Consider the following 12,986-nt stretch of genomic DNA (forward strand, 5'->3'; position numbering starts at 1 on the left):
CTGGAGATGGTGCAGAGAGCAGCAATCAGGGTGTAACCAACTCTCAGGGCTCTCAGTTATAAGGACAGGCTCGGAGAGATGGGATTATTTACTTTGTAGAAACACGGGCTTAGAAGGGATATGACTGAGGTTTTTCAAACAATGAAGGGATTCTGGTCACACAGATTGTTTGAGATGGACTAAAGATCTAAAGGCCACGACAATAAAATGCCTAGGCCAAGAGCTGGATTAGATGCAGAGAGTTGTCACACTCAGGAACAAACTGGAGTCGTTACAGTCCTTTAAAAGGGAACGTGGCAAGTTGTTGGGAAAAGAGGGCAGGTCCTGTTTTAGGGGGTAAGTCACTAGCGAGGGGGCCAGATTGTGATGGGGTAAGTCACTAGCTAGGGGGCTAGATTGTGATGGGGTAAGTCACTAGCTAGGAGGCTAGATTGTGATGGGGTAAGTCACTAGCTAGGGGGCTAGATTGTGATGGGGTAAGTCACTAGCATGGGGGCTAGATTGTGATGGGGTAAGTCACTAGCTAGGAGGCTAGATTGTGATGGGGTAAGTCACTAGCTAGGGGGCTAGATTGTGATGGGGTAAGTCACTAGCTAGGAGGCTAGATTGTGATGGGGTAAGTCACTAGCATGGGGGCTAGATTGTGATGGGGTAAGTCACTAGCTAGGAGGCTAGATTGTGATGGGGTAAGTCACTAGCTAGGAGGCTAGATTGTGATGGGGTAAGTCACTAGCATGGGGGCTAGATTGTGATGGGGTAAGTCACTAGCTAGGAGGCTAGATTGTGATGGGGTAAGTCACTAGCTAGGGGGCTAGATTGTGATGGGGTAAGTCACTAGCTAGGAGGCTAGATTGTGATGGGGTAAGTCACTAGCTAGGAGGCTAGATTGTGATGGGGTAAGTCACTAGCATGGGGGCTAGATTGTGATGGGGTAAGTCACTAGCTAGGGGGCTAGATTGTGATGGGGTAAGTCACTAGCTAGGAGGCTAGATTGTGATGGGGTAAGTCACTAGCTAGGAGGCTAGATTGTGATGGGGTAAGTCACTAGCTAGGAGGCTAGATTGTGATGGGGTAAGTCACTAGCTAGGGGGCTAGATTGTGATGGTGTGGAGATGCCGGTGATGGACTGGGGTTGACAATTGTAAACAATTTTACAACACCAAGTTATAGTCCAGCAATTTTATTTTAAATTCACAAGCTTTCGGAGATTTTCTCCTTCCTCAGGTAAATGTTTCAAGATCTCCTTGAAGCCTACGCATTTATACATATTGAATAATACATGGTGTTTACAGACTGCCCCTGCAACTGCCCGTTGCCAAGGCAATCACCGTGTTCAGACAGAGAGGTGTCATCTGCAGAACCCCCGAATACACATTCAACAAAAAAACAAACAGGGAAAAAAAACAGAGAAAAAAAAAACACAGAGAGAGGCAGAAACATCCGGAAGGCAGAGAGAGCCAGCAAATGACCCATTATATTAAAAACAGATAACATTTGTTCGCTGGTGGGGTAACGTGTAGCGTGACATGAACCCAAGATCCCGGTTGAGGCCGTCCTCATGGGTGCGGAACTTGGCTATCAATTTCTGCTCGACGATTTTGCGTTGTCGTGTGTCTCGAAGGCCGCCTTGGAGTACGCTTACCCGAAGGTCGGTGGATGAATGTCCATGACTGCTGAAGTGTTCCCCGACTGGGAGGGAACCCTCCTGTCTGGCGATTGTTGCGCGGTGTCCGTTCATCCGTTGTCGCAGCGTCTGCATGGTCTCGCCAATGTACCATGCTCTGGGGCATCCTTTCCTGCAACGTATGAGGTAGACAACGTTGGCCGAGTCACAGGAGTATGAACCATGCACCTGGTGGGTGGTGTCATCTCGTGTGATGGTGGTATCTGTGTCGATGATCTGGCATGTCTTGCAGAGGTTACCGTGGCAGGGTTGTGTGGCGTCGTGGACGCTGTTCTCTTGAAAGCTGGGTAGTTTGCTGCGAACGATGGTCTGTTTGAGGTTGGGTGGCTGTTTAAAGGCGAGTAGTGGAGGTGTGGGGATGGCCATAGCGAGGTGTTTGTCCTCATTGATGACATGTTGAAGGCTGCGGAGAACATGGCGTAGTTTCTCCGCTCCGGGGAAGTACTGGACGACAAAGGGTACTCTGTTGGTTGCGTCCCGTGTTAGTCTCCTGAGGAGGTCTATGCGATTTTTTGCTGTGGCCCGTCGGAACTGTCGATCGATGAGTCGAGCGTCATATCCCGTTCTTACTAGGGCGTCTTTCAGCGTCTGTAGGTGTCCATCGCGTTCCTCCTCGTCTGAGCAGACCCTGTGTATTCGCAGGGCCTGTCCATAGGGGATGGCCTCTTTGACGTGGTTAGGGTGGAAGCTGGAAAAGTGGAGCATCGTGAGGTTGTCCGTGGGCTTGCGGTAGAGTGAGGTGCTGAGGTGCCCGTCTTTGATGGAGATTCGTGTGTCCAAGAAAGAAACTGATTCTGAGGAGTAGTCCATGGTGAGAAATGACACGATATGACACCGCGCAACAATCGCCAAACAGGAGGGTTCCCTCCCAGTCGGGGAACACTTCAGCAGTCATGGACATTCATCCACCGACCTTCGGGTAAGCGTACTCCAAGGCGGCCTTCGAGACACACGACAACGCAAAATCGTCGAGCAGAAATTGATAGCCAAGTTCCGCACCCATGAGGACGGCCTCAACCGGGATCTTGGGTTCATGTCACGCTACACGTTACCCCACCAGCGAACAAATGTTATCTGTTTTTAATATAATGGGTCATTTGCTGGCTCTCTCTGCCTTCCGGATGTTTCTGCCTCTCTCTGTGTTTTTTTTTTCTCTGTTTTTTTCCCTGTTTGTTTTTTTGTTGAATGTGTATTCGGGGGTTCTGCAGATGACACCTCTCTGTCTGAACACGGTGATTGCCTTGGCAACGGGCAGTTGCAGGGGCAGTCTGTAAACACCATGTATTATTCAATATGTATAAATGCGTAGGCTTCAAGGAGATCTTGAAACATTTACCTGAGGAAGGAGAAAATCTCCGAAAGCTTGTGAATTTAAAATAAAATTGCTGGACTATAACTTGGTGTTGTAAAATTGTTTAGATTGTGATGGGGTAAGTCACTAGCTAGGGGGCTAGATTGTGATGGGGTAAGTCACTAGCTAGGAGGCCAGATTGTGATGACTCTCAGGCTTCTGTGCACTGCTGGAACTTTGCTTGATTGCCTTGGGAAGTCAGAGAGGAATTTCCCAATTTTTTTCCTGAATTGGCTTTTTTGCCTTTCCAAACAAGGAAACCTTTCTGAGGGATGGGGGTTGTGTGCAAGGTCACACTGTCGATAGAATGGGACATGCTTGATGGGCCAAATGGCGTTTTTGTGCCTTTCTTATGTTCATATGATAGCTTCTGTCTCCGCTGGGAGGTACTTTCACAGTTGAATAGCCTATGGAAAACGTTCAAAAGGAAATCCTTATTATTTGTGCTATGGTAAAACATGTGCAAATTAGCTTTGTGTCTGGCATCTATCGAACTACGATATATTAAAAGACTTACGCCTACTGCACACTTCCTGTTTGTCACACTCACTTCCTGTTGTCACACTTTTGCTGTCACACTTTCACTGTCACACTTTTGCCGTAATGTGTTGCTAAGTGATCTAAAGTAAAACAGCAACATATCGAAACTGAAGAGGTGGGAAATGTGCCAATCAGAATTGAGGAAAGTGACTCGCAATCTGTCACTGAGGACCTACTAATAACTTACCGAGATAACAAGTGCTGAATTACCAATCCGGAGATTCTATCAGTTATAGCATCGAAAATAGTAAAAGGAGAAAGAAATGAGCTAATCAAATCACCATAAAAGCTCTTTGAGAAATTTTCCATTCGCCATTTTTTCTCGGTAAACTTTCTAACGTCCAAAATAAGGTTTTAAACAAAATATGACATTAGAAATTATACATTTCAGAATAAAGAAAGAAGTTCACAATTAAAATTACCAATTGAATTATCTTTTGTGTCTTCTAATACCTTCAATAAAGTTTTTACTTGAAGGCCCCAGATTCTCTCAAAAGCCTGAGCTTGGATTTGATGTGCCAGCCCAGAGTGATGACTCTGAGATGGAGGCAGGTCCTGTAGTCTGCGCAATGTTCCAGCCACATTTAAACATCCCAGCTCAAACAACACTGCCCTTCAATCTCTAACAAAAATGGTTTGGTTGTTTTATCAAAGTCATTTGAAGAAAAGACAAATTTCAAAAGCTTTACTCAATTAAAGTTTATATTAAATATTTGTTGAACAGAGAGGCTGGTGTGTGTGTGTGAGAGACAAAATGAGGGGTGAACTGTTCGATGTTTTTAAGATTACGAAAGGGTTTGATAGGGTAGACGTAGAGAAAATGTTTCCACTTGTGGGGGAGACCAGAACTAGGGGCCATAAATATAAGATGGTCACTAATAAATCCAATAGGGAATTCAGGAGAAACTTCTTTACCCAGAGAGTGGTGAGAATGTGGAACTCTCTCCCACAAGGAGTGGTTGAGGTGAATAGTATAGATGTATTTAAGGGGAAGCTGGATAAACACATGAGGGAGAAAGGAATAGAAGGATATGCTGATAGGGTGAGATGAAAAGGGGTGGGAGGAGGCTCGTGTGGAGAATAAACACCGGAATAGACCAGTTGGGCCGAATGGCCTGTTTCCGTGCTGCAGATTGTATGTAATTCTATGTAAAATCCATTTCAAATCTGAAAGACTGTATAGATTGCACAGCTGTTGTAGTTTTTGTTTATATTTGAATGATAAACATTCTATTATTTATTTTTATCACTGTGTATAACAATAACTCAGTTTGTGTATTTTAAAAGATGATTTAAATACAAATTGCATGATGAATTTGGGTGGATTTGCAACAAAACTTTTAAATAAAAGTTATGCATTTTTTACTTCAGAATGTGCATCAAATTCAGAGGAAGAAAGAGGGACCAACAGAGCACCTGTCCTCATCCTAAATTGACTTCTCCTTTTACTTGGAATTTAAAAAAATGAATTGAAATTTGAAAGCTTCTCAGGAAAAGAGAAAGGCTCTGATTACCTTCACCCGTATTTTGTTGCTAGAAAATAGAAATATTCTAATTGATGACAGCAGTGGTACAGAGAGAGAGAGAGAGGTGCAGAGAAAGGAAAAGGGACAGGGAGAGAGACAGAGATAGGGGAATAGACAGAGAGACAGGGACAGAGGCCTAGAGACCAGCATGAACTGGGTGCAGAGAATTATCACTTGTACCGAGTGATTAGGCCTCCAGACAACTTGCCGGCAAACAGGATTTCAATTTTTGGGCTGCCCCTGGCCATAGCAGAAACCCTCAGGTGGACCTGGGCAGGGGAAGTGATTGAGAAGGAAGTGGCAGGGGAACCAGTAGAGAGGAGGGACCAATCGAGGCGGGGGGAGGGGGGTGTTGATGGTGAGGGGACGGCAATGGCCCGTGGCACTGCTGCACCACCCGGCTCCACATTCAGGAAATTACTTTTCAACAAACTTTTTTAGACTGCTGCCTCCAGTGGCCCCTTACTGGTTAGGCCTGATGTGGTCGGCATTTCCCGTAATGCAGCCGGGCTAACGTCGCACCCCATTCCCAGCTCTGCCAAACTCCAGGACCATCAGTAATATCAAAGTCAAACCATCCACAGTGCAGTTAAACCCCTTCCCCCTCCTCCTCCCCCTCCCTGTCCCCTCCTCCTCCGCTTCTCCTCCTCCTCCCCCTCCCTGTCCCCTCCTCCTCCGCTTCTCCTCCTCCTCCCCCTCTTCCTCCCCCTCCCTTCCTCTCCTCCTCCCCTCCCTGTCCCCTCCTCCTCCCCACCCCCTCCCTGTCCCCTCCTTCTCCCCTCCCCCTCCCCTCCTCTCTCCATCCCAATCCCCCTCCCACACCCTCCCACTCCCCTTCCTCCTCCCAACCCCGTCCCCCTTCCATCTCCCCTCCCCTGCTCTCTCCCCCTCCCTTTCCATCCTACTCCTCCTCCCCGTCTCTCTCCCTCCCCATCTCGCTCCTACTCCCCTTCCCCATCCCATTCTCCCTCCCCATCCCCCTCCTTCTCCCACTTCCCTCCCCCTCCCCTCCTCCTCCTCCCTTTCCCTCCTACTTCCCCTCCCTCCCTCCCCATCCCCCTCCTCCTCCCACTTCCCCTCCCCCTCCCCAGTACCATATACCCCGGGGACTTACCTCCAACTGGTGCATCTTGCATTCCATCTTGCTGTGCATCCTCGGCTGCAAAAATGGTAAGGGACAGGTAAAGGAACATAGACCTAACTATACAATGAAGGTCACTCAGTTCTCAGGTCAGATAAGCCAATCCCCAAAACACCAGGAGAAATCTTTGAATAGCATGCAATAAGATTGGAATTTGACCGTCCTGTACATCACTGGCCTTGGTGTGTTCCCCGACAAGGAATAAACACCCCAATTGTTACAAAACACTGATGCCTCTGACTCACCAAGAGAAATGCAAAGGGAGATTTTAAAATAATAATTCTTGGGATGCGGGTGTTGCTGGCGAGGCCGGCATTTATTGCCCATCCCAAGTTGCCCTGAGAAGGTGGTGGGGGGCCCTCTTCTTGAACCGCTATATTGTGGGTTTGATACAACTCGCTCGGCCACTTCAGAGGACAGTTAAGAGTCAACCATGTTGCTGTGGGACTGGAGTCACATAGGCCCAGACCGGGGAAGGACGGCAGGTTTCCTTCCCTAAAGGACATTAGTGAATCAGTTGGGTTTTTATAACAGAAAGCAGCTTCTCGGTCACTATTACAGACACCGGCTTTTTATTTCCAGGTTTTTTAAAACTAAATTCAAATTTCCAAACTGCCACAGTGGGATTTGAACTCACAATCTTCTGGATTATTAGTGCAGGCCCCTGGATTATTGTCAAGTAACATGTCCATACCTCCACTAATCAGAATAAGCTAGTTTAATAAGTACTGGTTGGTTATAAGGACTTTCAGCAATGTAGATGGACATTTATCGAGATTCAGTCATTACTGCGGAGTTACATTTTCGGGTATGTGTGTAATGAGTTCCAGATGGTTAGGTTCTGAGGAACATTTGTAAAACATTTGTAACTACTGACTGGTTTCACTGAGTCACAGAATCGTCTGCTGTTCTGTCGAAAAGTACTTCTGTAAAGTGAGAAGGGAGAGGGAGAAGGGGAGAGGGAGGGGTTAGTGGGTGGGGCACCGGATTAGACGCTGGTCTTAAATCCAGCCCAGACTGTTGGCATGAAAGCCCCCCCGTGTCTGCTGGCTGTCGGGGCTCTGGGTTTGTGCCGTCTCAGTCCAATTCCTGCACAGCACAAAACTGTGCCTGATTCGCCACTGATTGGCGCTCTCACTCGGAGAGGCGACGGGAGAGCTGGTGTGGGGAATGAATCAGATGTAACACTGGTGTAGTAGGTTGGGAGGGAGCTTCACTCACTGAGGTACACTTCCTGCTGAAAGGGGAGGGGTTCCATTACCCAGGTCTAACATCCCTCACCTTGATGAGAACAGACTAAAATAATAACACGGAAAGAAAGATTCCGGAGAGTGCAGAAATGGATCTATTAAAAATAAACAGAAACGCTTGAGATATAACTGCACCATTAAACCCCAAGGCATTTATATGTCTGTGTTACGGTTTATTTTCGCACTCCCTCGTGATTAGTGTATTTATAACCCTCAGATACGTCCTCTTGACTAAGACAATACATTCAGTGAGTTTGATGTACGCAATGCTGAACCATTACTGACTGGACATTGTTCTGCAGTTGGGCTCAGCACCACTGGGCTACAGAGGAGCAGATTCTGCCGGGAATTCCTGATCTCCCGATCACCCTCCAGTGACCCCAGTGCAAATTGTCGCATCGAATTATAGAATCATGCAGCACAGGAGGAGGCCATTCAACCCATCGTGCCTGTGCCGGCCCTTTGAAAGAGCTGTCCAATTAGTCCCACTCCCCTGCTCTCTCCCCCATAGCAAATTTCTCCTTTTCAAGTGTTTATCTAATTCCCTTTTGAAAGTTATTATTGAATCTGCTTCCACCGCCCTTTCAGGCAGCGCATTCCAGATCATCACAACTCGCTGCGTAAGAAAAATTCTCCTGATCTCCCTCCTGGATTTTTTGCCGATTATTTTAAATCTGTGTCCTCTGGTTACCGACCCTCCCGCCAGTGACGGTTTGGCAAATGTTTTGACAACCGGCGGAAATAAAAAGAAAATCAGGTTGAAATCATAGGGATTTTTAAAAAAAGTACCTCGCCAATGTTTCTGCGTGACCAGAGTCAACGGACTTATTTAGGGAGGTGCAAGAGGGAAGAATGTGAAAATTTAGAAACATGGGAGCCAATTTTCTGAGTGCAGACTGAGTGCAGACTCCCAGTATGGAGCCTCGCCCACTGGGATACCCACTGGTGGTGAACGTGGTGGTGAAGATGCCTGTAGTTGGCGGTTTGCCCTGTGAGTCTGCATTCGACAATCCTACTCCCACAATCTCAGGATCATATTAACTAAAACTCCAAATGAATTCTCTTCATTCTCCAATTGAAATCCCTCCCAAAATGCTTACCGGCAGAAACATGGAGTTATGTTGAAGTGTGGAAATGTACCTGAGTTCTGGACTTTCATCGTGATTTCCTCCTTTCCCTGTTGATCCCCGGTGCTGTCTTTCACCATGTCGTTTTACGCAGGAACTGATGGTCCTTCATGAAAGGAGAGCAGGAGTTAAACAAGAAGTGTGGCCTTTACTCTCCCACGAGTGTGCTCCCTCTACTCTCACCTTCACACTGTGCTGTGGAACAACAACATCGGGCAGTTTTAACCCAACTCGCCCGGCGTAAAAAACGGTTAAAATCAACGGGTGACTGACCCGCCTCAAACCCACCGTCTTCCATTTTAACCACCTGAAGATCGGGCCCCGACTGCAATTTTAACTCTGCCCTGAGCAGGGAAGCCATTCCGAGTTTCCCATCAGGTGAAGACAACGGGGAAGAGGATTCGGGATCAGACAAGGGTTAATTTTTACTTTCCTTTGTGGGGCCAGAAGGAGCAGGAGTGTGTCCGGGAACAACAAGGAAAGTTTAGGCCTCCTGTATTCCGGATTCTCTACTCCCCCTTTCCCGCCTGCAAGATCCCATTGAAATCCCGCTCCCCACGATTAACCTTCATGAGCTTCTGCCCCCATCCGCCTTCGACCGCCCCCGTCTGCCCCCCGTCTGCCCACGTCCACCCCCGTCTGCCCATGACCGTCCCCGTCCGTCCCCGTCCGCCATATTCTACTTCCTGCCTGATTCGTGCGGGCAGCTGACTGGCAGAATGTAAATTACCCGCCCCCCACAAAGTACCCGAGATTGGGCACTGCCCTGCCCCCTAAAAACCCCGCTCGCACTGCCCCGACCCTGCCCTCAACCCCCACCCCAAACCCCCACCCCACCATGCCCAGCTCCCCAAAAACCTCCACTCGCCCTGCCCCAACCCCTGCCCTACCCCCACTCCACGCCCCCCCCACCCATACCCCCACCCCTACCCTGCCTCCGCCCCCCCACCATACCCCCACCCTGCCCCCACCCGCACCCCACACCCGCACCCCACACCCCCACCCCTGCCCGTCCGAATCCCGCTCCCACTTAAAATACCCCCTTTAACTATACTCATGCGATGCCCATTGGTAATCGATAAACTGCAGCCCTTGAATGGTCCTATGGATTTAAAAGGCGGATACATCACACTATGGAGCTGGAGGACGAGCTCGATTTCACTGACCCCAAATAAACTCTCTGGACCAGCAAAGCTTTTGAAAATGGCTGCATCTGTTAACCATAAGCTGAGACTACAGCAAACCTTTCATTTTCTGGAGTGAGGCACAATGATTCCACACAGCCAGCGAGAAGCACAGAGCGTTCACTTGAGAAGGAGCCAAAAGTGAAAGAGCTTCCACTCATTTCCATACTGACCAACGAGGAAAGCAACTAAATCTCATCAACAGTTCCCAGAAAAATGGAGACAGCTCAAGAACAAAGAGTCACAACATTCCTACATTAAAGGTGACCTGTTTCTAGGGTCCGGGGCTCCTCCAAAACATTAAAAATGATTTTAAGCACTTTTATATTTCACAATGAACAGATATTTAGTATTTAAAAACTAAAAACTAGAAACTAGTATTGACTTCTCTCATGTCCCATTTAACAAATACTTCCATTCTCTCCTGTTGCTGATCAGTTTGCCCCACTCCCTGTTCAAGTTGTCTCTCTTTCACCCGCCCCCTGTTTAAGGTGGCTCTCTCCTTCACCTCCCCCCACCCCACCCCAAAACACTGCACAGAGTTTCTCTCCTTCCCTCCCTAAGGAACTGGTTCCAAATGTTTTCTTTTCCCTCTCCCCTTCTTTACAATCCATTTCTGCCTTCCCTCTATTACCATCCATTCAACTCCATCTTCATTGTCTTCAATTTCCCTCTCCCCTTCACTGCCATCCGCCATCCATTCCTCCCTTGCCATGGATTCTGACCCTCCCCTCGCCTCCCCTTCACTTCTTTTCCCATGTAATTTCCCCCTGCCTGCTTCCACGTTGGCACTTGTACAAAATGTACATGGGGACTCCTCTTCTCAGGAGAATTCCTCACCCATGGGCAGCAACCGAGGCCATTAGCTCTGGGAACGTCAGACCAGTGTGAGCAAACAGTGACCAGGCCTCTAAAGCGATGATGTCAGTACAGGACGCTGCACTGCTCCCACCCTGTACCCCTACCCCTACCCTGTCCAGCTCAGGAGACATAAAAGTTTACACTCCCGATAATCGGACGCTGCTGCTCTGCCCTCTCTATTTGCTGGCTCACCCTCCAATGCAGTGTGTCCTGCCCTAACGTGCCTGAAAGACCTGTCCAATTTAGACCCACACCCCAGCTTTTTCCCTCTAACCTCTTCAAGTACATATCCAATTGCCTTTTGAAAGTTCTTTGATTCTATGACTCTATAACTGCTGAGCTAGAGGCCTGAGTGGGCAGGAAGCCCACAGGATGGGGTGGAAGGTTTTCCACCCTGCCTAATATTACTATCCATTGACCCAATGAACGGGTTGGGTTAAAATTGTCCCCCTTAGCGTAGGGTGGCAGGAACAATTATGGTCAGTAGTGTCAGCTTGGCTCAGTTAGTAGCATTCTTGCTTCTTGAATCACAAGGTCATGGGGTCACTTCAGATCTGAGCACAAAATCCAGGCTGACACTCCCAGTGCAGTACTGAGGGAATGCTGCACTGTCAGAGGTGCCATCTTCCGGATGAGAACGAGACTCTGTCGGCATGTTGAAGTGGATGGAACAGATCCCAGGGCACCATTTGAAGGACAATAGTTGTCCCGGCCTCCTGACCAATAATTCTCCATCAACCAACACCAAAGGCAGGTTAACTGATCATTTATCTCATTGCCGTTGGTGGGACCTCGCTGTGCAAATTTGCTGCTGTGGTTACCCACAAAACAACAGTGACTTCACTCAATTCATCGGCTGTGAAATCCTGTGGATGGAAAAGATGCTTGATGCAAGTTATTTTCAAGAGGTGTGAGGCAGTGAAATTCGCAGTTTGCAGCAGGGGGTAGATTTACACATTACTGAGTAATTCAACCATTTCAGCCAAAAATCATTCCTCTTGGGACAAGTTCTGGATATTTAAAAGTAGCTCTTTGGCCTCCAATCCGACGTTACAGGATCCAGTTACATGAGACGAACAGCCTCTGTTATAGCAGACACAGGGGGTGTCGAACACAACCGGTAAAATCTCCCCTACTGCAGTTGCCAACAGCCATTGCAGCCTCTGCTGACCTTCGACCCCTGTCAAATTGGTTATTTTCTTGCCCTGGGAATAAATCTATCACACATTGAAGTCATTACAACAAACTGAAAATGCTAGTTTGCAGGAACAGGCATGGGGAGGTGAAGTTACTGCTCTCAGGGGACCTGACTGACTGTCTGGGTTTACAATGTATTAAAAACCGTTATTAGTTAATATCACTGTTTACCTCCCTGTTGATGCTGCCCGCTCCAACATGGAGAGTGCCAGCTCTTATATACAATTACACAGAATTTACAGCACAGAATCAGGCCATTCGGCCCGACTGTGCCGGTGTTTATGCTCCACACGAGCCTCCTCCCTCCCTACTTCATCTCCCCCTATCAGGATATCCTTCTATTCCTTTCTCCATCATCCAGCTTCCCCTTAAATGCATCTATACTATCAATCGCTCCTTGTGGTAGCACATTCCACATTCTAACCACTCTCTGGGTAAAGAAGTTTCTCCTGAATTCCCTATTGGATTTATTAGTGTCTATCTTATATTTATGGCCCCCAGTTTTGGACTTCCCCACAAGTGGAAACATTTTCTCTATGTCTACCCAGTCATAATTTTAAAGACCTCTCTTAGCTCGCTCCCTGGTTGCTGCATGGTAAAGGTCAGCCCTCCACTACAAGTGCAGATACAAGCTGAAAACTATGTTCAAAGTTACAGAACATAACCAGACTCTGCAATCTGCACATTAACAGCCAACGGTTCACATCAGACATCACACTGAGATACTGTAGTAAAATCTTCAATGTGGAAACCTCACTGACACTTTTTTTTCAATTAAGGTAAGTTCTTCACCATTCTCAACAACAACAACTTGCATTTATATAGCGCCTTTAACATAAGTGTCATGAACAGGTGCAGAAAATAATCAAGAAGGCTAATGGAATGCTGGCCTTTATATCTAGAGGACTGGAGTACAAGGGGGCAGAAGTCATGCTGCAGCTATACAAAACCCTGGTTAGACCGCACCTGGAGTACTGTGAGCAGTTCTGGGCACCTCACCTTCGGAAGGACATATTGGCCTTGGAGGGAGTGCAGCGTAGGTTTACTAGAATGATACCCGGACTTCAAGGGTTAAGTTACGAGGAGAGATTACACAAATTGGGGTTGTATTCTCTAGAGTTTAGA

At 47.6% G+C, this 12,986-nt stretch overlaps 1 protein-coding gene across 2 annotated transcripts in view; it reads right to left on the bottom strand.

The window, feature by feature from the left end:
- The window catches only part of LOC137304319 (C-type lectin domain family 10 member A-like), a 78,380-nt gene that overhangs the window by 50,431 nt on the left and 14,963 nt on the right, over nt 1-12,986 (bottom strand). For both annotated transcript variants that reach the window (XM_067972868.1, XM_067972869.1), the window contains exons 2-3: nt 8,633-8,725; nt 6,216-6,260 (exon numbers count right to left, since the gene is read on the bottom strand). In XM_067972868.1, coding sequence (XP_067828969.1) covers nt 6,216-6,260; nt 8,633-8,699 — 112 coding nt within the window. In that variant the 5' untranslated portion in view covers nt 8,700-8,725. The remainder of the gene's footprint in view (nt 1-6,215; nt 6,261-8,632; nt 8,726-12,986) is intronic.

This window comes from Heptranchias perlo, chromosome 37 (genome assembly GCF_035084215.1).
Source record: "Heptranchias perlo isolate sHepPer1 chromosome 37, sHepPer1.hap1, whole genome shotgun sequence".
In the NCBI taxonomy this organism is placed as follows: domain Eukaryota; kingdom Metazoa; phylum Chordata; class Chondrichthyes; order Hexanchiformes; family Hexanchidae; genus Heptranchias; species Heptranchias perlo.